The sequence below is a fragment of the Vulpes lagopus genome, chromosome 21 (genome assembly GCF_018345385.1).
Source record: "Vulpes lagopus strain Blue_001 chromosome 21, ASM1834538v1, whole genome shotgun sequence".
NCBI classification, from domain to species: domain Eukaryota; kingdom Metazoa; phylum Chordata; class Mammalia; order Carnivora; family Canidae; genus Vulpes; species Vulpes lagopus.
In genome coordinates this window covers 6,576,485-6,601,946 of record NC_054844.1, presented here as the reverse complement: position 1 = coordinate 6,601,946, position 25,462 = coordinate 6,576,485, and the positions used below count along the sequence as shown (strand labels likewise).

The 25,462-nt window shown below is 48.7% G+C and overlaps 1 protein-coding gene and 1 long non-coding RNA gene across 4 annotated transcripts in view; one reads left to right on the top strand and one right to left on the bottom strand.

The window, feature by feature from the left end:
• Window positions 1-18,633, bottom strand: part of NTF3 (neurotrophin 3) — a 69,936-nt gene extending 51,303 nt beyond the window's left edge. The window contains exon 1 of one of the 3 annotated variants that reach the window (XM_041736669.1): window positions 18,318-18,633. In XM_041736669.1, coding sequence (XP_041592603.1) covers window positions 18,318-18,335 — 18 coding nt within the window. In that variant the 5' untranslated portion in view covers window positions 18,336-18,633. Of the gene's footprint in view, window positions 1-17,009; window positions 17,207-17,282; window positions 18,282-18,317 lie in introns of those variants that run through there. The other 2 variants (XM_041736668.1, XM_041736670.1) reach the window with 2 other exon arrangements.
• A 1,234-nt stretch (window positions 18,634-19,867) lies between these two features.
• Window positions 19,868-23,456, top strand: LOC121480254. Its single transcript, XR_005984919.1, has 2 exons — window positions 19,868-19,939; window positions 22,977-23,456. It is a non-coding gene; the product is annotated as an uncharacterized LOC121480254 (long non-coding RNA).
• The last annotated feature ends 2,006 nt before the right edge of the window (window positions 23,457-25,462 follow it).

The following is a 25,462-nucleotide window of genomic DNA, read 5'->3' as shown; positions in this document are numbered from 1 at the left end:
ATTGTTTATCACCAAAAAAATCCCGGCTAATGTAGGAAACAGAGAGAAGAGTGAGAGGAAAGACAAGGGCTGAGACTTTTGAAGCCCACTCAAGAGTTAATCTAACAATTAGATAAAAGGTTACAACAAAAGAAGAATCTCACTAATGAAATTATGTATTTCTTACAGACAGGCATGTGGCTTTATCGAAAGGATGGATGAATGGAAGCTGGGCAGACAACAACTGTCTGAGTAGAACATCCTGAACAGAGGCGATGCAGTGGTGATGGGCAGCCCGAGAGGCTGGGAGTCAGATCCAGTTTCTGATCAAAGCTCCATTGGGCAAGCCACTGCACATCTCTGAGTCTTAGTTTCCTCATCTGTAAAATGTGGGAACTTATGTCTAGGGGTCTTGCCCAGTCACTGAAGGGACGGGGATTGCACAGGGGGATACCTGGTGCCATGAGCCCAAGGGCAAATAAATCCTGAACAAAATTATCACATTAAAAACTTTCCTCAGGGATCAGAAACTGGTTATCTTAAGGGCCTAGGGTTTAAGGATATGAATCGTTGCCATTTGGGATATTCCTAAAGCCTTCGTTGTTTAATCTCACGTTCAGCTTCAAAAATGCAGGGGATTAAAAGTAAAATGGTCACACAATTGGGAATTGCATGTACACAGTGAGGGGCTGCACGTTTTGACTTTATGAGGACAGCACAGGGGACCTTCAGATAAGAGGGCTAAGATCTGTGCTTGGGAAGGGAAGCTGAGCAGTGGACTACCAGCCTTTCATCTAGAAGGCAAGCTCCAGGATCCCGGTGCTGTCCGGCATGTGTGAGGGAGAGAGAAAACCCCACCTACCAAACCTCACCAAGCCTTCTGCCTAAACTATGAGCAGAATTTATTTCTCGCTTGTCAACTCAGGGAAAGACCCTGATTGAACGGTTTACCCAAAGATGAAGACCAGGGACGGTCCTGAGTGTGGCCTGAGTCCCAGCAAGAGCCTTGCAGGGACATGTCAACTGGTCCTTATCCTAACAGGATGCTTCTTTTGTCACACTGGCCTGCCTTTTGTTAACTGCTTCTCTCTTCCCTGGTGCAGAGGTTCGTAAGGAGAGGCACAGGTGCTGTGTCCTGCCCAGAAGAGATTGGTCTCTTCAGACTGTCCCAGTCTATGCTCACCTGAGAATCCTCCCATGCCACATTGTTGTTTTTAGTTCTGACGTGACTGATTGACCATTTTAATGGATAATTTGGGGATGGTGGTGGTAAATGCTCAGTCCATGGGCCTATGCTCTGAGAACAGCTGCACCTTTGTTGAAAGGCTGGACTTCTGAAGTTATTTAAGTACGACATGACATGACTTGGTGCCCTGGTCTGTGGCTAATGAACCAGCACAAACCTCTGACTCTAGCTTGGTGAATGAGGATCTCTCTCTGAGGAATCTGAGATGGGGGCCCTGGGACAGTCAGTTGCTAGACCCAGAATGGTGGGGGGGGGGTACAGATGCATAGAGAGCAGAGCCACATGACCCTGCAGAGAACGGCCTCCAGGCTCCTTAGTTAACATCTTATGAAATCGTTTGCTGTTCCTACCCGTGGGTCCCCAAGATGGCCCTGTGTCTAGTTATTTTTTTCACCCTCCGGTTAATCAAGAACATTCAAAATAAAATCATGATAGTAATAACCAACATGTATTGAACCTGGACCATGTTCCAGACTCAGAGAGCCACATACTATGTCTCATTTATTCCTTCCAACAATATGATGATGTCCTTTTACATTTAAGAAAAACCACTGAATCTTAGCAATACCAATCAAGATCGCATAGCTAAGAAGTGAAGCTGGGATTTAAGACTTGGGCCAATGGCCTTTTAATGACAATACTATACAGATAACAGGTCAGGTCAGCCAGAGCACCACAAGCCCTTGCTGTGGGGCAAGCACCATGCTCAGTGGTCTAGCTACTCCCACCATGACCGTCACCGTAGCAGTGGGCTATGTAGCAGTGTTTATGCTGGCTGGAGCATTCGGAGAACTTTGAGGGGACTCACTTTCAATATGGCAGACCAAGTACCCCCTGCAGTTCTCTTCCTCCTGTTATCAAATCCAGTCACATAACAGAAAATACATGAAAAAAAATGCCTGGGCTTGAAAACAAGCAGGGGGACTCTCCTGGCCAGAAACTGTAAGGAATCCTGCACCCCGCACACATCCACATGAAGGTAAACATTTAAGAAGCCACAGACAACTTGAGAAGCTGACACCCAGCGCAGAAGCCAGGCGTGATGAATGTAGGAGAACCTGCCACAGAAGATAATTTGGCAGTGAGAATAACTGACCACCTATCCAAGGAAAGCCAGCACCCTGAAAAGAAACCAGCAATCTGGTATCAGGAAAACTCAAACCCAAGGAAGCAGTTAAAATGAAATTAAAAAAATCAAGTGAGAGGTATAATTCTTTGGGATATCATTTTTCTCTTTTATGTACGTACACTAAATCAAGAAAATGAATTATGGGCAAAAAAAAAAAAAAAAGAAAGGTAATCAGAAGGGGACTGTGAATATTTTATCATCTCGAAAATATAAGGTGCTTCATCCACAAAATGAGAACAGGATGTTTCAAGGAGATTTTTTTCTTTCTTTTTTTAAAGATTTTATTTATTCATTCATGAGAGACAGAGAGAGAGGCAGAGACACAGGCAGAGGGAGAAGCAGGCTCCCTACGGGGAGCCCGGTGCAGGACTCCATCCCAGGACCCCAGGATCACACCCTGAGCCAAAGGCAGACGCTCAACCACTGAGCCACCCAGGTGCCCCTCTTCCCAGTTTTTTCTGATGCCACCTGAAGGCTACCTCCCAGACTCCTAGGGTTTGCAGGAGCGCCCAGGTGCCGCAGAGTCTTCATCAGGAACAGTTCTCCAGCCAGCCTTGGAGAAGAACCAACTTTCAAACAGACCGATGTTCTATCAGCATAAGAATATACCAGTTTCAACCATAACATGTATTTGTAATTTACAGCTTGGAAAACAATTCCCTATGCATCATCTCATCTGAAACTCTGCATTAATTATCTTAAGTAGATAAGATTTATCATCCGAGTTTACAAAAGAGGAAATTAAGGCTTTAAGAGGTTGCAACTATTAGCGATTGATAGAAGTGGAAATAGAATTGAGTCCTCCTCAGAACATGAGAGACTCCTAACTCTGGGAAACGAACTAGGGGTAGTGGAAGGGGAGGAGGGCGGGAGGTGGGGGTGACTGGGTAGCGGGCACTGAGGTGGGCACTTGATGGGATGAGCACTGGGTGTTATTTTATATGTTGGCAAATTGAATACCAATAAAAATAAATTTATTAAAAAAAAAAGAATTGAATCCTCTTGCTTAAATGTTAGTTCTCAATATAGTTCACCGTAATGAAGTTTTACATTTCTTCACCATTCGCTCTAAGGCAGAAATAGCCTGAGGAGCATTTTCTCCTGAAGCTCCTGAGCACAATCCTATGCAGAGAGGGATGCTCTTACTGCCCAAAGTGCTTCATATTCCTCAATACTACTGTCCACTTTGTACTCAGTTCATGAACCCTTCCTTCAGAACACAGTCTAGACTGGATTTTAGGAAACAAAATAAATTGCCTAGAGTCCAGAAATAAATGCTTCAGCTCATCTTTCTCCTCTTTCCTTTGAAACATTATTAATCCTTGACTTAAAAAAAAAATGCCACTGTTGAAGGTGATTGCTGGGGTGGTGGGGGAGGGGCAGATGGTGGCAGCTACACGTTGCCAAGAATGACTTCAGTTCCATCCACTTGATACACAGAGAAAGACAGCCCTGGGCTTCCTGCCTCCACTGCTCTTTGCAGGGTTTGTCTCTGGCTATGACAGTGCAATCTTTTGGCAGTCCCCTATGCAGGATGAGGCCTGTCCCCACCTCACTGCCCAGTGCTGCAGAACAGAGCACAGTCACATCAACTCTGACCTCCTCCCCTGAACCACATCCCCAGTGTCCACATCTGGTGAGCGTGGCTCACTCCACCACATCATAGTTCTTAAACCAACCACCCTCAGGCCGCTCTGCCGTCCGGAGCATCCCAGGTCCAAAATGCTTACAGCAGCCCACACTGAGCAGTGGGTGCTAGGCATCCAGCCCCAGCCTGCCTGACAGCATACGCTGTAATATCTTTTTGTAAACGAGAAAGCCAGAGACTGCAATGATTCCAGATGGTCCACTCTGCACTTCAGGAATATGTGGTTGGAAACATAACTTTTTCAGATTTTATTGATTTTTTCAAACCTTGATTGTTAGGTTCCTTCTCTGACCCTCTGCTCCCTGGCCCTCCTGTCAGCCCTGGCTTTCTAACAAGACAATGTCAAGGGGAAGAGTAACTACTTTCTTGGGCAGGGAGGGCACACGGTTAAGGCATGGCCTCAGGCTGGACCTCCACAGCTAAGCCTAGAGGAGGGTCTCCGACTGGTGTGCACATTCTCAGGAAGAACCAGCGCAAGAAATCTGATCACTCAGAGACCACAAACCATTTTGCATCTTAAATGCACTGTGGAAACCTGGTAGGGTATCTGCCTCTGAGGGCTGTTGGGGAAACTAATGAGTTGACATTTACAAAAGTGCCTGCACAGCATTAATGTCCTGGGAATGCTGGTCTACTCTCCTTTCTCCTGCTCCGTACCATTCACCCTCAAAAACCCCTCCAGTAGATGGGGGATGGTGGGGGTGTGTCATAATCCGCTGATTACTTGTGATCTGCCCTCCTGGTATCCAGTTTCTGAGGCAAATGCTAGGTAGTAAGGGAGTAGGAGAGCTCAGACCACATTTGCTAGGTATCCTTAACAAGGTGAGGAGCTCTCGCAAGCACACCAAGAGAGATGGTGTGCACACAGCGGGCCGATGCTGTGAGCCAGTGGTTCTCAACCCTGGTAGCACGTAGGAATCACCTGGTGAGCATTAAAAAGTACAGAGGCCTCTGTTCCAACCCTAGATATTCAACTTCAATTGGCCTGAATATCATCCAGAGCAATCAGTAAACCAAAGGAAAAAGATCTCCAAGTGCAAAGTGAGTTCAGAACAGCAAAAGTGAAGTCATCCCTGTTGAGAAAAGCCCTTTGAGAGGACACCTGAGGTTCCCCTGGGTTTCCTTTGACTTCACTAGGCAGAGTTCTGGCATTCCCATATCCCAAGTTGCTGGGTGTCTGTCTGGGCCACTGTCACACACACTCTCCTTTTATAATATGCTACAAACAATGTGACCTTGTAAATAGCTCTCTTTACAGATCCAGTACTGGCAAAGAGGTTCTGCAGATTTGGGTATTTTTAGGAGACTTCGAAACACACACACACACACATACACACACACACACCCCAGAAGAATAATCTTTATTTTTTTGAAAGACTTTTACTTATTTATTCAGGAGAGACACAGAGACAGAGAGAGGCAGAGACAGAGGCAGAAGGAGAAGCAGGCTCCATGCAGGGAGCCCGATGTGGGACTTGATCCCAGGACCCCGGGATCATGACCTGAGCCAAAGGCAGACGCTCAACCACTGAGCCACCCAGGCATCCCGCCATAAGAATAATCTATAGGTGGATCTGATATTCAGGAATCTGAGACCCAGAGACTTTAGCATCTGTTCACATTTCATTTTGTGCCTATGAAAAGGTCTGCAATGCAAGCAGCCCCCTCTGGAGCAACTCACTGTCACAGCCTCACGTTTTCTGGTTTTCTGGGGTGCAACTCCAAAAGCCACCTTCTTTTTTGATTGTAAACAAAACCAAATTCAGATGGAAATGCACAGAAAAAGAAAACCTGCCAACCACTCTAAACTCTGAGCATTATGAATTCCTACTTTACTTCCTGTTTCTCCACAGTCAAAGCCACTCCTATCAGCACAGTATCCTCCTTTTTCCTGGGCTGGGATCATGTTTCCTAGCCAGCACTAGTCAGAGTAGCCAAAGACCAAATCAGGCTTGATGTTCCCCCTCTGTATTTCATTCATTTGTTCACTCACTCATTCATTCTTCCACCAATTCAATAGCCATTCTTTCATTGCACAGCTACAAATTAAAAGCCGTCCTCCACATTGCAGCCAGAGTGATCCTTTTCAAAGCCAAAGCCTGACTGTGCCCTCTCTGGGCACAGTAGTGCCCCATCACCCTTGGTAAAGACGGGGCCCCCTGTTGGCTCTTGCCTACTCCACACCTCTCTGTACACGTCATCCCACATTGCTCTGTGCACCACCTACCCGGGGATCTCTCAGTTCTTCTGACTCCTGGTATGCTCACCTTGCAGCCGCTTCCCACCTGCTTCCTCACCTGGAACCCTCTTCCCGCTCACCCCCTCCTGCTTTCACAGATGCTTACAAATCACATCACAGGCTGTCAGAAAGTGTCCCCCTCTATTTCCTGGGATTGTTCCTGGGATTGCTTGGAACTGATGATCTCCCTCCACACCGGCTGCTCTTGGAGGCAAGTTCTTTTCTATCTCTATTGTAGTCCCCACTTGCTGTTTGTCTTTGGACAAAAGTTTCAGACATCACTGTGCCCCAGGAAAACATGTGAAAAACAACCGGAATCCTTCTCCAAACCCCTAACATTTTTTTCCCATTTCAGTAAAAAAATTGGACTGTCTCGAATGGCTCTATCCTTGACTGTGCCTCTGTCGAGTGGTCCTTCAAATGACTCAGGAGACTTACAGCAGACAGACAGTAACTTTATACGGCAGCCCCCAAAAGTTCAGATGTAAACACGTATTCCCGATTCATACAAGAGCCAAAAAGTAAAAGGGGAATGTCAGAGGATTAGAGTGACAAGCTGAGGTCTCTCTGCCAGTAACCCAACCACATCCAACTTGATTTCCTAGATTTGCTAATAGACTACAATCTAAAATATCTTTTTCTCTTATTCCCCCACCACACGCACACACACACACACATACAAACACACACCCAAGGCACAAGAACATGAAATCAACTGAATGTTTCCTTGGTGATCATTTAAATGCTAGGAAAGAGAGAGAAGAGTATGAGGGTGAGTGATGAAAACAACTTCAACCATTTCCTTCCACAACTATCAAAAAGTGGCAGGTAGTTAAAAACAACAACATCATAATAGCAAAGCCTTGAACTATATAGTGTGGGGGAACTCCATGCTTGAGCCATGACCAACGCTAGGGTACTGATGCAGTTTTTTGGGGAGGGGGGTGCTAACTCTGACTCAAGCACCATGCAGATAGATCTTCAGAAGGAAGGTCAGGAGAGAGACAGAGGGGAGGAGTGTGGCAAACACCCAGCGAAGCCACTCATCCACTTGTGTTTGTGTTTGCACATCCCCCAATGTTCCTCTGGGAAATACTGCCTCTCCCACTGTGTGTGGGGCCATCAGGACAGGCAGGGCCACTTCTTGAGGTGCCCACCCCCTGCAAGGACTCTGGCACTATTGCTTCCTGACAGGCCCGACAGCAGGAGCCACCTCCCTCTGCATGCAGGTGTGGCATGTAATGCATGTAATGTAATAGCCCTCAGGCAGCGAGACCACCAGCCCCAGGTCCCAAGGCAGCCCTGGAGGTCCCAGAACTCTCAGCTCAGAGCCTGTGCCACGACACCAGACAGGTCCCTCGGGAAGCTCCCACTGATCCCTAGAGCTGCAAGCAGACCTGGACGTGCTACTCCACATGTCTTTCTAACCACGCCAGCCTACAAGGACTCCTCCTTCCTCCAAACTCTCAGATCCCCTTGCTCCCTGCCACTGTGTGCCACTTACCAACATATCCTGCCCCCCCTCACCGCCCCCACAGGTCTATTTGCTTGCATTCTGTCCCAGACTCCCACACAGACTGCAAGGTTCTTGAAAGCAGGGCCCTGCCTTTCACCCCTTGCGGTTCCCCTGTGGTGCCTAGCATGATGGCTAAGAAGAATCAGGTTAAGACAGGAGGCCCTCTTCAAGTTACACTTTTGTTTAGTGTCTAGGAAAAACGTCTAAGAGATATGTTATGTTGTTTTTTTTTTTTAAAGACCCCTTATAAATTCCAAAGAAATTATTAACAAGGATCTGCTGCCTATTCTAGTTCTCCTAGTATCTGGACCAATTAAAAACAGGATGTGGATAAAAAAAAAAGTACTGAGGAGCTCACTGAGCAAGAGGGACTCGCAGGACAGAAGTGGACAGTAGATGGCAGTCTGTCCCTGTGTCAACAGTGGCCACAGAGGCAGTAACAGAGAGGCTACAGGAGAAGCAGTGAGTTTCAGGCAGATGCACCCCTGTCCACGCAAACTGAAGCCTGAGCAAGGATACTGCTGAAAAGCACACCTGTGAGTACACACACTTACACATCTACCAAGCCCCAACACCTGTATGACACACACCTTCCCCAAACTCTCCCCGTGAAGGACCAAGGCACGCATCCCAATGGGCTCTGAGCATCCACCACCAGAGCCTGGGCTGAGCAGCGGGAACTAGGCCACCAGAAAGCCACTGCCCTGCAGGAGGGAAAAAGCTCCTGACCCAGACGATTCCTAATCATTGTTCACACTAAAAAAAACACACTCTAATCAGGGGCCTGCACTTGACCTTCCAATGCTCAGACTGCTCCTCCCTGGAACACAACGATGCCCCCCCCCCCCCCCCCCCGTGTCCCTCACCTGCTCCTGTATCCTCAAGGTCAGGGGCACACCATTCACCTGCATCTTCTCCAACATCTAGCACATGGCCCGATACCAACCAGCAACCAACACAATGTTTAGTGAATAACCTTTACGCATGTATTTTCCAAGAGTCTGGAGATGGATTGCCCTAATTCATATGCAATGACACCCAACTCACCTGTGACCAAAAGCCCAAATTTGCAGAAGAGCTTGGCAGACTAAGACATGGGGTTGGGAGTCTCTGAGGGGAGCAGGAACAGCCTTTCCCAGTGAGCAGGAAGGCAATGAGCCTCATGGCCTTAGCCTTGGGACAGGCCAGAAGGAGACACAGAGAACACATCTCTGGACCCTCGGCAGGAAATGTCCCCTCTCTGAGCCTGGCCCTGAGCGCTCCGAGGTCTGGCTTCACAGATGACCTGTCATGCACTCATTCCCCAACACATTTCTGCAGCAGACCTGCTCAAGGTGTTGGGGGACACAAAGATGAAAAGTCCAGATCCTTTCTTTACAGAGCTCACATTGTAGTGAAAGGTAGGAATGCAAATAAAACTCAGGCTGCTAAGTGCTATAACACAGGAAAGCTAGGGAGGGAGTCACGGGCTCTGGGGGTGGGGGAATGCAGGGAGGCTTCCCAGAGAAGATAGGTAAAGCAGAGATGTGAAGGATGGCTTCCACATTCTTGGTGAGGAAGGAGGGGAGGGCATCCCAAAGACAGAACGTATACTCCAGGGCCATCTCAGATTCAAGAACAGATGTATGTTTCCGCCACTTGTGACATCTTGTAATCACAGGACATTTCCTTTACATTTAAGCCACATCCCCTTATGGATCCAGTCATCCAGGTTCTCTACTTATCCCTGCTTCCTACAATAACGGATGAGACAGGAAAGACTTTAGGGATCGGCAAAGCTAGTAGACCTCAAGTCTCTCACTTACCACATGAGCAAAGTGGAAACCTGGTGTGACTCAGGGATCCCCGAAAATTGCCCAGTTCGTCTCTGAGTTAAGGGTGGAGTATGGTCTTCTTGCTCAGAGCTCAGGAGCCTTCTGATTTAGCTTACTGAATTCTTCTACCCACAGACAATTTTCTCCCATATAAACCTCTCTCTATGCTCCCAAGTTCTAATCCAAGATCTGCCACAAATCTGGCAAGCTTGCTTCTTCAGCACTTTATAAACATACACTCATCCATATGTTCAATAACTTATCTGGCATCACATAACTTAATTTCCTCCTCCACCCCCTCCACGTTTCTGCACATAAGTCCTGCAGGCCAGCAGGGATACCTGGAAATCCCAGGCATGGGCCGCAGTGAGGTTCAGGGAGCAGCAGAATCAGAGTATGTGAGCTGCCACGGCTGGCAGGGTCCTTCCCCCTTCTAGCGAATCCAGTTCACTTCTTTTCCACAAGGGGACACAGAGACCCAAGGAAGGGGAGTGATTTGCTCAAGGTCACACAGCCAGTTTGATTTCTTTGCCAGGAGAGATGGGGCAAGCCTTTGGAGGTGGTAGGGAGGAGTCAGGAGAGCTGGGCTCCTTTTCAACTGTGGGACACACTTGTTGGCAATCAGGTGATTCCCAGGGATGCATTTTCCTCCAGAATCCAGGGGAGGCAAGGCACATGCCCTATGTACCACCAGAAGCAGGTCTGCTAGACACAGCATGGAAATAATGCCACACTACAAACTTGATACATATTCCCTGAGGGATAATTTAGAGCCGGGGGGGGGGGTGGTATTTTTTAATTCTAGGGTCTGAGACCTAGAAACAGAAGGAAGGGGGCAGTACGTTGCCAGGACCTGGCTGTCATAGATAGGTAATAATGAAAAGGCTATGTCCTCTTATACAGAAAAAAAAGCAACAGCCTCCATGTGAAAAGTCATTTTAAATAAAATAAACACATATTTTTAAGTACCTACAATCTCCCAGGCTCTAGGTTAGTGTTCTACAGATGTCTGCACCCTGTAAATACCTTTCGGCAACAAAACAGTCATTCTCATGAATTGTCTTGAAGATGTAGTGAGAGGGATGCTGTGGAAATCAGCAGAAGGAGAAGAAAGAATAAGAGCCTCCAGTCAGGGCCCTCAGAGATGGCAGCAGGCACCCCAAGCACCCCTCTGGTTCCCCTACTTCTGGTACTGCTCAGGGAGGGGCACGCGGCAGGCAAGGGCCAGGGCTTGAGGGCTTCCACTGCTCTGTGCCAAACACAGCCTGGGGGGCCCAGCCCTTAGCAGCAACCCCTACCCCGACCTTTCAGCACGAAATCGACATCCACTCTGGCCCCAGTGTACATGGAGGCAGTTCCTGAGCCTATCAGGGAAAGTCATCTTCCAAATTCTGAGGGGCCCTCGTGTTCTCCATGCAGATTCTCTTTTACTTTGATTCTGTGCAACCCTCATCCCAGGACTCAAGAATGCTGGGACCTACCACCTCTTGTGGGCGTGTGGATCAAAACCAGATGTCCAGTTCCGATCTTATAGAGTTTACAAGGAGGCAATTGTGGCTTAAATCAATACCCCCATTCTGGAAGGGTAGATTCCCTTGTCAACAGAACGGGAAGTGAAGGGGGGAGGGCCCAGTGGGAGACAGATCTGACACATGCTTGCCAGCAGGTGGCTAAAAAGCCTCAACATTTGTCTTGAGTGTGAAAATGAACCTTCCAGTGGAGCAGGTTACCCTGTGGGGTGACAAGCTTTGCCGAGGCCTACCAATCTCTCATCTGGATGACATCACAGAATGCAGAAAACACAATCTGACTGGTAGATGATAGACTTGGTTCTATCACAGGCTTCAGGATAGAAAGCCAGCAGCACATCAACATCTAGTTGTGTGACCTTATACATATCCTTCAACCTCATGTAACCTCAGCCTTCCCATCTGGAAATGAGATTAACCTGGCCATTGAGACAATGCCATGCAATATTTGTAATAATGCCTGGTACCTGGTAAGTACTCATATATTAACTATCATCATCATCAATCATCGTCATTCATCTTAAAGGTTGGTACTTGTCTTAGTCAGCAACACAACATTGACACTAAGGAGAACTCATGTAGAAGCTTGATGATTAGGCCTGATGCTAAACCCAACCTCTCTCAACTCTGTACATACAGTACCAGGTAAGCCAACTTCATGAGCATTCTTAGCCAAAACATAACATGATGGCAAATTCTTTGCATGCTTTTCTGCCTTTGGCTAAGCCATTCCCCAAAGATAAAAAGCAGGAGTTCAAGATGCACTCTTAGCAAGGCGTGGACTGTGGAGGAGGATGGGGCCACTGTAGAAGCTTAGGATGCTGGAATTGGAATGGGACTTTGAGATCTTCTAAATCAAGTTCCTCATTTACAGATGGGTAAATCGAGGCTTGAAGAGAACGCTGAGGGTCACATAACAATAGCTGATTAGTGACAGAGCTCAGTAACAAGTGTGATTCCCCACCTCTAGGTCAGGAGGCTTTCTGCTGCTGGGTGCTGCATGACATCACCTTATTGGCCCGAGATCTTTTGAGATCAGTAAGCTACCATTTATTCCTACAGCTCTGGCCTTGAATGAACAGGAACCCTAAGATTTTAAAAAATCCCTGACTGAATGAATCCATAAAAGATCTGGGTCTTTTCTAAAAATGCTATTAAAAAGTGAAAAAATAAATAAATAAAATAAATAAAAATGCTATTAAAAAGTGAGCAATCACAACAGACCACACCAAATTTCACTCCAAAATCTGTTTTTCTCTAGCTAATTGCACTTATACTCAGAAGTCTGTCCTGTCAGGATGTCAAGAGCCACAGACAGCCTCTGGCATTTCCCAACTAAGACTGCTTGAGAAGGATCATGGCATAGATGAGGCTATGAAACAGCTAATGCATTCTAATTACTCAGGGCTGCATGCACTCTCCAGCCTGTTGGCATTTTTCGGTAGAATGAAAGGCTGAGTTACAGAAAACTACAAATGCTTTAAAGATCTTGGGCCATATACATATGCTTTCACAGGTTCTAAAGTGAGTTCTCTGTAAGATTTACCTTTGCCCAGCCTCGATCTTAATAGAAATATGTCCAGGCAAGAGCAAGGTACCATCTATACTGACCTCATACTTCTTAAAAGTTCACCCATCCTCCATCCTTATATACAAATAATCTGCTATCAACTTTTCCCACAAGCTGGCCCTTCTGCAAGAAGCAATATAATGATCGTCTCATCTGAGCCAGACAGCCATATACCTTCCACCTCTGACATAAGCTCTGCAAACGCCACCTGCCCACCCAGGGCCACTCCTGAGCTTCTGTATTCCCGAGTACACAGACACATATCCCATGCTCTTCTCTCACTCTGCACACATCTATGCACAAAGTACATCCACAGCCCTTATCAGCAGCACCACACAGGGCTTATGCCTGTCTCCAGTAGAAGATTTGGTCCCACTCCAATGGACTCAATGTTAAATAAAACTAAATCTAAAACCCTAGCAACGGTCATTAGTTCAACATCTCCACCGCCAGAAACTGCCTGCCTCATTAAAGAGTAAAACAGCAGCTGGTGAGGTCTCCAGGCAGGGTGGTGGGTTTTAAAGATCTTCTGTGTCGGCCTAACTCTCCTCTCGCACTTCAGCCAACTTGAGGATTTACATTCCCTCCAGTTGGGGCCAGAGAACTGTAACTGCTCAGGAAAAGGTCTGGAGAAGCCCAGAGCAGAAGCCGCTGCTTCATGAGCCGTCTTGAACGGAGGGGAAGTGGAGAGGCCTGAACATCTGATCCATCTGGGAGTGGAATTGCAGGGATGGGAAATGTTATGTAATTAAACTCTGCTGGCCTGTCCCGCCTGGGGAATGTGAGACCCATCAGCACTGACCTCTTCCAATCAACTTAATTGGCCCCATCTCGCCAAGAAAAGCAACAGAATTGGTTTAGTGCCTCATGGAAATAGCTTAGCTCCTGACTATTTATGGCCACTGAACTCAAGGATGGGAGCCTGACTCCGAGCCAGGAGTTGACAGCGTGTGCTGACTTCTGGGAGGACTTGGAGGCTTCAGTGGATTTCCTTGCCTCTCTGGGCCTCCATTTCTGTCTCTGGGGGAAGGCGCTGTAACATTGTACTGCACTGGGCACAAGGCATTTCACAAACCCCAAGCCTCTACTGGGCAGGCTCTTGCCTCGAAAGACCCATAGTCTAGAGAAAAACAGACCTTCATCACCACCTGCAATGGCTGGACATTGGTCCTCTTTTATTCAAATATGCCAAGGACCATTCCTACCTCCTCTGTTTCCAAAGTCATAGTCGTTTTAGTGTCATGATCTACATAGCTCATGCTAAGGAACAGGAGAATGTCTCTGATAATTAAGAACATTGATTTTGGGGCCACCTTTCTTCAGAATAGTTCAAGGACCTTTAATGAGCACAGATTCCCATCAACTGCAATCTAGGCTAGTTTGCCTTTGTTTAGTGGGTGAGTAAACTGAGGCAGTTATAGAAAGTTCTGTGCACACTACATGAGCAGTACACATGCAGTGGTTATTAAGACTGTTTTACCAACTTGGGAAGGGGTAGACATCCCATTTTTACTATGGTTCACAGACATGCCACTGCCTATATTCAATGAGACTTCATCTCTGAGTGAAACTTTGTATTCCTAGGCACATGGAGCTTTGGGGAAAAAGAGGAAAGAGCTTTTCTCCTCCTAGAGTCATTACTGAGATTTGGACACTCTCCCAAAGTCACACTGCTCCAAAGGGCACAACTGAACTACAATCAAGGCATTCCTGCCATCTTCAGGAATATTTGCACGGGATCTTCTGACCAAGAATGGTCAAAGCCTTTATCAACTTTCTAAGGATGAATTTAACCTAAAAATAAGGTAGAACCTCAAAATGACACAGCTCGATGTCATGAATTTAAAAATGTCAGGAGTCAAAGTCTCCCCAGTTATACGCCCTCACATTACTAGAACCCAATAAACGAGGTTTCCTATCACTTGGTCCAGGTGAGCAGGTATGCGCAGCCTAAAGCATACCTTCCTCTTCCTGCTCTGATGCAGTTACCACACTAGCTGTCTTAAGATATGAATGCCACCAATTTCACGTTTCCCTCACTCCCCAAATGCTTCCAGAAGCCTACAGCTCTTCTTTTATGTATACCCTTTTGACTTAAAATATACATCTGAGCATCCAAGACAAAGTTCATCTTTCCTCAGGCACACAGAAGTCCTGCAAAAACATATGCCCTACCCCCTCATGAGGGCCAGAACTTATATGCCTCTATCCTCTGGCTAGCTTTCTCTCTAAGTAAGTTAATTACTTAACCTTGGCCTCACACATGGACACATGCACATGCACATACATGCACACCAGGTTAGCTGTATGTTCACAGTCCAGAAAACATCAAAGATTACCAATCGCTCCCATCCCTCATCTTCCCTGATCACAGCTTCTCCATCACCAGCTCCACGTATTAAGTCTCATTCCTGCTAGTGAGTAAGTCCTGCACATTCCCAGAAACTGAATCCTCCAATGTGTCAGGACCTGCACTCTGACCTGAATTGCAGCACCCGCCCCAAATCGCCAGCCTACGCCCCCTACAGGAAACAGTAACACCCTTCAGCTGCCTCCCCAATACACAAAACCATACATCATCCCTATCTTTATGCCCCTTTTTCACAACACAGATACATTTCAAGTCAGCTTCCCTTTGGCCCCCAGGATCCATAAACATCTCTAGAAACGGAATTATAATTCTTAAAGAAACCTCAACTAGCACTGAGCTCTCTTCATTTCTCTTGGCAAAACTGCAGCAGTCAGCTGAGTCTGAGGAGGATTTTTTCCAGGGCACTGTGCTATGCCCCAGGACCCAGCAACTGCTCAGCATCCAGTAGGCATTCCATAAATGTTAATTGATAATCAATATAAATTGGTAACAATGAATCCCTCTATTAAATGAGAAACCTATCATCCAACATAATACAACACGCGGCTCTGCCATCAAGCATGCAAAATAGTTTCCCCCACTCACTCCAATCTTATGGAGACATCCTCCCTGATCCTCACCTAATGCCAACACACAGGACTTTCCTCCTTAAATGTACACCCCTCATTCTAAGCCTTCTCCAATTACTTCCTCTCTGGGGAGGGTAGGTAAGAGGAGAAGGCAAAAACCAACCCAGCATCCTTGTCTGCAAATGCCTTGTTTCTCCATAATGAGTGTCTGAGCCCATACTTTCCTATCCCCGGCATATCCCAATGCCATTCCAGCCAAATTTCCCCATGTACTCATAAAATTCACACTCTGCCCTGCAAAGAGAATCACACCCCCCCCCCATCCCTTTGGTAATCCTCAGGAGCCCAACCTTCCAGACAGTCCACCTTTCACTCCAACCCACAGCCACCCTCCCCCGCCACACCCACTCCATGTGTCTGTGCAGGCATGCACAAGCCATCTGTCTTCAACACACTGTACCTCTCCTCCTGCTCTGACACCCTTCACGGGCACAGATTTCTCATTAGCTACACCTATGTTCCCACATGCTCTCATCTCCTGCCAGTCACACGTATGCCCATCCAACAGACGCCTCAGAAACACACACCTCCACTGCACATAGAGGAAGGTGGAGTTCTGGCTCTCTCTGGCCATCTGCAATACACACTCCGGTGCAGAGACTCTCCAGAAACCTCCTTCCCTGACCACACAGAGCACCCAAGGGCCCCAGATCTCCCTCCATAGGAAACCAGACCCCAGTCACACAGAACCCAATCCTCCACAACCAGCTGCAATCCAGTCCTCAAGAACGCAAAATCTCACACACTCCTTGCTGCAGGCCTGCAGACTTGCTATTTTCTTCCAACACTGGTCACAGAGCTTGCTTTCTTTTCATCGCCCCCCGACTCCCAACACCATGCCCCAGTCTAAGTGTATGAGCTCTCCAAGGCAGAGGCGGTTGGATTTTGTCCTCTCAGTTCTACCTCTCAACTTTCCTTGTGCAACAGGTCAGGAAGGAATTGGGGGCTGGAGGGGGGAGGCCAGCTGAATATGCTGGAGAATTTCTGAGTGTAGGGAACACAGAACAGATTGCAAAGTGCCCTCTGTTACAACTTTCTGCCCTCCTGACGTTTAGGACAGAGGGCTTGGATATTTTTCTTGCTCTAAGCTCTGGAGGCTGGGAGGGGGAATCTCTTTATGAAAAAGCAAGTTGTCCAGCATATTCTCTCATCGGTGGATTTTAAACAGGAGGCTCCAGGAGTGACACCCACCTCCGTTTGGGCCACCCCTCCAACTCCCGCCCCCAGCTCCTCGCACACATAAACAAGTCCCGCTGGGCGAGCGCGGTGTCCCAGCTCTCCCGCGCTGAGCCCTGCGCTCCGGCGGCGCCTCCGCTCTGACTCTAAACCTGCCACCCACCGCCAGAGGTCGAAAGGAGGCGGTCTAGTCCAGCGTTTTCCTCCACCTGGAGTGGCCCCAGACTCGGGGAAGTGGGGAGCGGTCCCTTCACAGTTGGCAGCTCCAACCCGGTTCCGTACGAGGGTCTCAGTTCCGTGCCTTGGCAGCGCAGCTGAGGAACGCAGCAGCCAAACTCCCCCGAAAGCGGCAGCAGCACCTCGCCGCGCACCCACTTGCCCCCGAAAGCAACAAGCAGAGTCCCCTCTCCGACCCTCACCCCTCCTTTCCCCGAACCTTCAATTCCCAAGCGTCCCAGGTTTCATTTGGAGTGTGAGCAGCGCTCTGGGCAGTGCGGTAATTTGGCCCACTGGGGGTCCTTTGGACGCCCACCCAGCTCTGCCGGTCGCCAGTCTCCCGGCCTTCCCACACCTCCGACTCAAATTCCTCGGGCTGGCCTGGAGAAAACGCAAGGAATTCCCCGGGGACGGCCGGTCGGCGAGCCCGTCGCTCCCCCGCGGGGTCCCAGATGCGCGGGCTGCGCGCGGAGCTCCAACATCTGCGCAGAGACCCCGGGCGGGGCTGCGGCGGGGTGGGCGCTGGCCATCGCGGCCCCGGGTGCGTGGCAGTGGCCGGGAAAAGCCTTCGGGAGAGACAGGGTGCTCCGCGACAGGTACGCCGCCGCGCCCGGCGAGTTGCAACTTCCCAGTTTGGGAGCTCCGAGTCCCCTCCCCCAGCCCTCTCCCGGGCCCGGGGCGGGGGAGGCGTGCGGGGACCCCAGCGCTGCGGGGAGCGGGGCGCCGGGCGCGTGCAGGGGACCCGCGGCCGCACGCTCGCCTGTTCCCCGCGCGGGAGCTGCCTGCCACCCCCTTTTGTTACAGGATGCGCGGGGAGCTCTCTCCTGCAGGAGCAGGCGGGTGTGTTGGTTGGGGGTTGGGGGGCGGTTCTGCTGAATCCCTCTGCCCTTCCGTCGTCCCTATTTCCCCTCGCCTCCGCCCCCATTTCCAATCCAGGTCCCTTAAACCTGATCACTTTCCCAGATTCTGGGCGGTTTCTCTGGCAGCCTGGGGACGGGAGTAGAGGTGGGGAGGAGTGTCCGTGTGCGTGAGTGTCTGTGGTGAGGAGGGGGTGGCTGCGGTTGCGCCTCGGCCCGGGCAGATCCCAGCGCAAACTTCGCGGGAGGCACGAGCCCGGGAAAGTGAGCGAGCGCCGAGCGATGGGGGTGGGGGCGGAGTGCAGAGTTGGGGACCCCCGCGCCGGTGCACCCGCGAACCTCCCCCACTCAGGCCCTCACCTCCGAACCTGCCACCCGACGCGCCCGCCTCCCCTTACCGTGGCAGAAGTAACCATGGCATCCGTGTGACTGTTTCCAGGGACGTCGACATGAAGAGAAAGGTGGACACGACCTCGGTCATTCAAAGTCCCCCCCACCCCGCCGCCGCCACTACCCAGCAGGGGGGGAAAAGGGAAGAAGAAAAAGAAAGAAAGGAAAGGAAGGGAAGGGAAGGGGAGAAAGTAGTTGCGCCGGGCTCTCTGGCGGGGCCGCGCGCGGAGCTGCTCGGTAGGGAGAGGAGCCTTCAACTCTGAGTCCCGTGAACATAATCTGCGCGGTTATAACCAGCCAACCCGGCCAGATGGCTCCGCGCTCAGCGCCTTAACCCCTTCGGCGCCGAGCCGCCCGCCCCCGCGCCCCGCCGCCGCGCGCCTCGCCGCTTGCGCCCCTGCGCCCCTGCGCCCCTGCGCCTTGGGGCTGGGGGGCGGGCAGTGGGGCGGCAGGGTCATTTCTTCTAGCCTGTCCTAAAGCAAAACACCAAAAACTTCCGAATTAATAGTATGCTGCGGGATCCCTCCTTTTAGAGATCCAGGAAAAAACGAAATATCCAACTTTTCACTACATTTTACATGTTCACGTCTTCAGCCTGTCTTGTTTGTTCCGTTTCTTTAAACATTTCTTTTTGATCTTCTCTTTCCTTCCTTTTTATTTAAGATTTTCCTTTCTAGGCAGAAGGGCCTTTCCTGCCCCTTCCCCCTGGCGGCTTGGGTCTAATGTGCAAACTCCTCCTCCAAACCTTAGACCCTTCCAGCTCTAGATCTCTCCCCACCTCCTATCAAGCCCACCCGTCACTCCTTCCCCCACCCCACAGCACGAACACGCCCAAGGACAATCGCTCCCCAGCGAACTCGCTGCACTCAGGGACCAGTCCCCAGGACGCTGTGCAGGCGGTCAAGGACAGCGAGTCAGAGAGGTAGGGGACGGGGCTCAGGGGACCCAAGGACGGGGTGGCCGCGTGTGTGTGTGTGTGTGTGTGTGTGTGTGTGTGTGTGTGTTTGCGGGAGCGTGAACGCGAACGTGGAAGCGAGAGGGGGGTGGATGGGAGGCTCCCATTTGACCCAGACTCCTACTTCTAAGCCCCTTCCTTCCAAACTAGGATGGGCCCTGCCGCTGAGCACCCGTCCAGCACCCACCAGCCTGCACGCAGGAGGCAGCGCGGGGAAGCAGAAAAGGCAAGCCACAAACAGACCTCCAAGGAGCCCTCCGAAAGTAGTGACGCTCACTCCCCCACCAGCAGATTATTCGAGGAAGAGATGGGCGGGAGGGGGGCAAAATCTCTTATTTCGCGATAATTTTAGCTGCCCATTAGACCCCACTTGTTCTGAGACCGTTCTCTCTAAATTTACCGAGTTAAGTCATCTTTCTTTCGTCCATTTGCCTTCGACAGAAGCGAGGGGTTGGGGGTGGGAATGTCGCTTAGGGGTCAATGAAAAATCCAGAGCTTCTGAGTTTAGTTTTGCGCTTCTGAGCCCCCGCTGCCCAGTTCTCTGGGCAGTGGCTTGGCCCACTCCATCTCTGAGCACCCCCCTCCCCCCCACTTCCTTCCTGCAGCCTCTGCCATCCCTCGGCCACTTCTCTTGCCCAGGACCTTTTGACTCGCGCGATTGGGGGAGGGGAGCGAGTAAGTATCCCTTCTCGTCCCTGCCCTGCCAGTCCAGGTGTCTAAGAAGCAACCAACCCACTCTATGTTTCAGCCAGGGTCCAGGTTCAAAAAAAATCCAAATTCCTTTGATTTGAGAATTTGGTCCAACACGGAGAAGCATCGGCACTGCGCCTACCAGATGAGGCCCAAGCAGCTGCAGAGAGAGGCTGCGGGTCCGAGCGTAGGTAGGAAGGGATGAGGAGTCGGGGGCTGCGTACCAGGTAGATCGTCCCTGCCTCATCATTATCCTGGCAGATGGAGGCTGCTACATCGGAAACGGCCAGAAGCGCCCACTGAGGCCCAGCGGCGGCGCTCCCGCAGTCCCTGAGAAGACTGGGGTCCCCCTTCAGTGCCTCCCTGGTCCCTAAATGTCGAGGTCCTTCTCCGGACCACATGAACCTGCCGAGGGGTTCCCTCCACTCGGCTCACAGCACCGGGAAGGTCTGGATTGGGCGTGATCTGCTGGGTCCTGGTTTTCTCCCTCTGCTCTGGCCCCCACCCCCTGCCCTCCCCCACTTCCCGCACTTCACCCCCACCTCCGCTGTCAAACGAGAGATTCAGGCCCAGTTTCAGCTCCACTGGTCAAGTTCTAGGCGCTCTTTTTTGGAGCTCCGGGTCCTCCGGTAACCCGAGGGTTGCAGGGAAAGAGGTGGTTGGCTCCTGCTGCAGTGAGGAACGGGTTAAAAACATGTGCGGGCTGATCCGCTTGCAGCTCCCCCGGTCACTGGCAGTCTGGCGGGAGGAGGGGAAGGAGGGGGGCAAACTTAAATTTGAAAAATCAGAAGGAAAAAAAAGAAGGAAAGGCAGCAGTGAGTTTAAGACCCGATTTGTTCCGCAGATGCCGAGCACGGACTGGCCGCCACAGTTTGCCAGGACCTAGGCAATCACAGGAAGAGTTTGTATTGTTTTCCAACAGGGGTGAGGGGGTGGGGGGCTGTCCTGCGCTGGTGGGTCTGTCTTTGCGTGCAATCAACACGCCTTGTAATATGAGAGGTGACACCTTAATCTTGCCAAATATGTATGGTGCCTGGGGGGGGGGGGGGAGGGAGAGGCTGAGGAAAGGAGAGGGGAAGAGAGCAAGAGAACCAGACTGAAACAGAGGGTAAAAGATGCATTTTCCTCACTTTTTTCCAAATGGAGAGTTCCTGGTCCTTCCTTTTGTGAAAGACCTTTTTTTCAGACAATTTCTCCCTGGAGCAGGCAAGCTGCATTTTCCTTCAGTTTTCCTTTCTACTTCAGAGCTAAAGATTCTCCTCTCCTACCTCAAAAATACTAGGGACTAATGCCCCAGGTCTCTCTACTGACTTTTAAGAGTAGCAATGTGATAAAAGAAGGCGGCCAGAAAAAGGAATAGAAAGCATGTGTATTTTTTTTAAAGAGTAAAAGATTATTGTATATCATCATGTAATTAATTTTGGAACTGCAGAACATTTGGACTTCTAAACAAATCCATCTTTCTAAATAGAAAAAGATCTTACTGGTGTAGATAGCTCAAGCAAAGAACAGAGCTAGGAAATAAGCCAGTGAGTTCATGCCCCATAGACAGAGCTGGGTGTGGAAGTCCATCCAAGACAAGGTCTCTCCTGATGAGTCAGGTAATCTCCTTTCTCCATGCTGATTCCTTGGTCATGGCCTTGCATCTGTTGACTGTATTTTTAGGCTACTAAACTTTCTTTTTCTCCCTGCCCGGTCTGAATGTAAGGCCCTGACTCCTGAAAGTTGTTTGTGAGGGCAGGAACTAGATCCAGTGATTGAAAGCACCCTTTCAAAATCTCTCCTAAAGCAAATTTCTAGAGCGTGCCTTCTGCCCACCCTTATCTTTTGCAATAGCACCACTCTGTGGTTGAAACACTGAATAGAAACAAAATGGAAATGGAGTGAATTATGCCTTTACCTTATGAAAAACAGTATTGATCTACTGGATGTTTCAGTTAAATGGGCTCTGTGTTGGGGGGTGGGGGTGCTGCTGCTCAGCATGTGGCAAAGGAGGGGAATCTGCAGTAGCTGTGTGTGATTAATTCATTATGACATGGTGACCCAAGAAATGAGAGAATTGGGCTCAGTGGCCTCCAAGGACCCTTTCCTCCACGACCACACGTGGCCAAGGTTCTTTTCCCCAGCACCGCAGAGCTCTCTTTGAATGTATGGCCTCTCCCACTGTGGCTATTTCCCCACTCTGCCTTAGATTACTAAGCTATCCTCCTCACCTTAGCTGATCCTAAAGTGTTTGCAAGTTGCCTCTTCTGCTGCTGGAGGGCACTGTGGAGAGGTTTGCAGAATGCCTGCATCTACTTTCTTTTCTCCAATTTTAGTATATGTGCTGCCGAAGCGAGCACTACTTTTTTTCTCTACACCATCCACTCCTACCCCCACTCACTCAGACAGCTGCTTGAGCTCCTGGAGCCCGAAAGTCTATGTTTCTGAAATAATTAAAGTGCCTGCCAAAGGTGTTTGCATAGGGACTGGGAATTTAAGGGCCCAGGAAGGCTATGTGTTACCTTGGCTTCTGGCACTCAAACCATTCCTGGCTGCCCACCCATTACTACACCCATGGTAACTACAGCATTATTAACCAACAGCCACAGGAGCTATCCTGCCAATTAGCAACTCCACCCAAATGCCCTGAAGAGTCTTGGGAGCCATTCTTCTTTATCTTTTTCTTTTTTTGTGGGTGCAGATGTCTGCAGAAACTGAGTGACTTATGTTTATTCAGCGAGCCCAGGTTTTCCCTGAATTGTTCATCATCTTGTGAAAGCCCAGCTTTGCTGCTATCAACACTGATCTCTAAACAAAGCAAAGAGACAGGTCAAATTCCATCAGTCTCTGTGTCCCTGCCACACATTTAATAGTTAAGGAAACCAAGGCTCTGGCTTCTCCATGAATATCCTCAGGGAAACAAACAAAGAAAAAAGTAGTAACAGACCAAGAAGTAGAACTCCTTGAAAGAATAGATGTTGGAATCTTATCAACCTACATTCCATGTCCCCTCCTTTACTGGTTGTTGTGTCTTTGACAGGTTCCTGAACTTCTCAGATGCTGTCCCTAATTGGTAGAAACAATGCCAACCTCATAGGAGTATTATGGAGGCCACATGAACGAATTGATTTAAAACGCCCAGCACAGTGCCAGGCACAATGGAAGCACCAGTCTAATAGTCCTCCTACCAGAAACCCTGCCAATCACGCTGGTGGGGGAGTCCCAGCTTCGCTCTGGAATGTCGTGTTTGTTATTTGTAAACTGTCTTGAAACACTTCATTAATGTTCATGGTTATATATTTTTCCCTTGGACAAAGAGAAAGAAATGAACAGATTTAAGTAGTGGATGTATTTAGAATTTATATGGTTTCCCAACACGGACCTCAGAAAGTATGAAAGGCATAGTTGAAGGATTTCAGCATCTCATCTTATTCATTCTTTGTCTCTAAAGCAGAACCACCTCATCACATAAGAGGAAATTCCAACATGTCCTTCAACTTATAACAGATTGCCTAGTCTATTATTGGTTTGTTGTTATTGCTAATAATGTTCTAAGGCTTACATTGAACAATATGATGAATTACATTGACTAACAATGGATCAACTCATTTTGTGAAATAGCATACATATTCATAATTATGTTTCAAGAAATTACCCATAATGATAGAGGGAAGGTATGTATTCCTACCACACAGGTGGATATTGAAATCATAATAAAGTCTCCTATTTCACCAGTCATGACATGAATTCCTCACCACCCTATAAATTAACTTTATGCTGCACCAAACTCCACTCATAAAAAAAAAAAATGACATTAAGGTTTCCTAGGTAACTAATGCACTTCCAAAGGGAATAGGCCTCAGGAGACAAAGAGGGCAGGGAAAAGATGGGGGTGAGGACGTGAAGAAAAAGGAAAAAAAAAACACCCTAGATTAGACGCATGTGACATAAACAAAATATTTCATGGGGAAGAACTCATAAAGTTTTATTGCCTGGGCTTGACATAGATATGGCACTGCCATTAATTCCATCTTCAGACAGTAAAATACTCAATAGGCGAGCCCTCTCATTAGGGACTGCCAGCATTTCCTATTTGAGATTCGGATTAACAAATGGTGAGAGTAATCCATCCCTTACATTCATCTCCCAAGCTGTGTCCACTCACCAGCCAGCTGTTTCTTGAGGCCTCCATGGTTGTATTTAGACATAACCAAATGTTGAGATGAATATGAAAAATAGGAGTTGAAAATAGGATTGATCTAGATGTTTCGAAATATGCAAATGCTTTCCATCTTACAGACTCTGGGAACACTGGAGCAGGTCTGTTAGCCTCAGGAGAAGGTGGCACCCCAGGGTTGAATGGACAGGGTCCAAGGTCCCATTTCCAAAAACCCCTACTCCCACCTGGTGGTCTTTTCACTGTGGCCTCCTTCTGGGGAAGGGTCTGGATGCTAAAGAACACTTGAATGCTTAGGAAGAAATGGGAGATTGTAAGTGGAGCGTAGGCTTTAATTTATGCTATAAGAATTTTGAGCAATTCTTAAAGACAGCAAAACCCAGAGAAGATCTATGAGCTGGAGACTGGAAGAATGAGAATGTGAACTAGCTTTGTCACTGCTCTATGAGCTAGAGGAAATGGCTGAACTTTTCAGTGTCTTGGTTTTACCATGTGTTAAAGGGATTTAACCTCATTTTCTTGTATAATTGGAAATATAAGTAAGAAAACAAAAAAACCCACACACTAATTTGAATATAATTGGGAATTTTATATTATCTGCTTTCCATCTCTGGTAGCCCCAGATTGATTGATGTCTGTAGGTGGAAATTCTAACAAGCCACAGCCAGGTGATTTCTCTGTGCAAAGTATGGTGAGTTTCCCTTGTGATTCCCATAGCGGAAGTGTTCCTGCTCTTTTCTACTGGGACAGTCATTGTTGAGTGCAGCCTCTGTTTTGCATGTTTGATGCCCTGGTGGAAAAAGGACAGAAGATGCTGGTTCATGGCTGGAAAGTTGATGGGAAAGCTAGCACTGTGTTCCTCACACAATACCTTCCATTGGGCATTTTGGGATTTGCTCTGATTGGGCACCTGTGGTGGGATTGAGGATTAGAAAAATATCTGGCCTCACCCTCCATTTACTACTCTTAGTTCATACTAAGGAGTGAGGAAAGTCTAGGAAGCAAACATGTAGCAATCCAAAGGTGCAGCTTTCCCAAGGATTTTAGGCTAAGTAGGATGAGGACCCAGGTCTCCTTATCCCTTAATAGGAGCCCTGCCCAGCCTAGCCATGTGTATGACAATGACATATAATAACATATCCTGTGAATACTCTCTTCTTACACATCTCTCCCCAGAATTCAGGCTGGCAAATGTCACTTCACTCATCCTCCTGACCCCAAGACCAGTGCTCACTCACACCGACAAGATAGGTATGGGATGCGGTGGGGGACAAGGAAGATTCATTCTATTATCCATGTATCCTTGAAAACATTCTCTCCATTCCAGTGGCCTAGGAAAACTAAGGAAG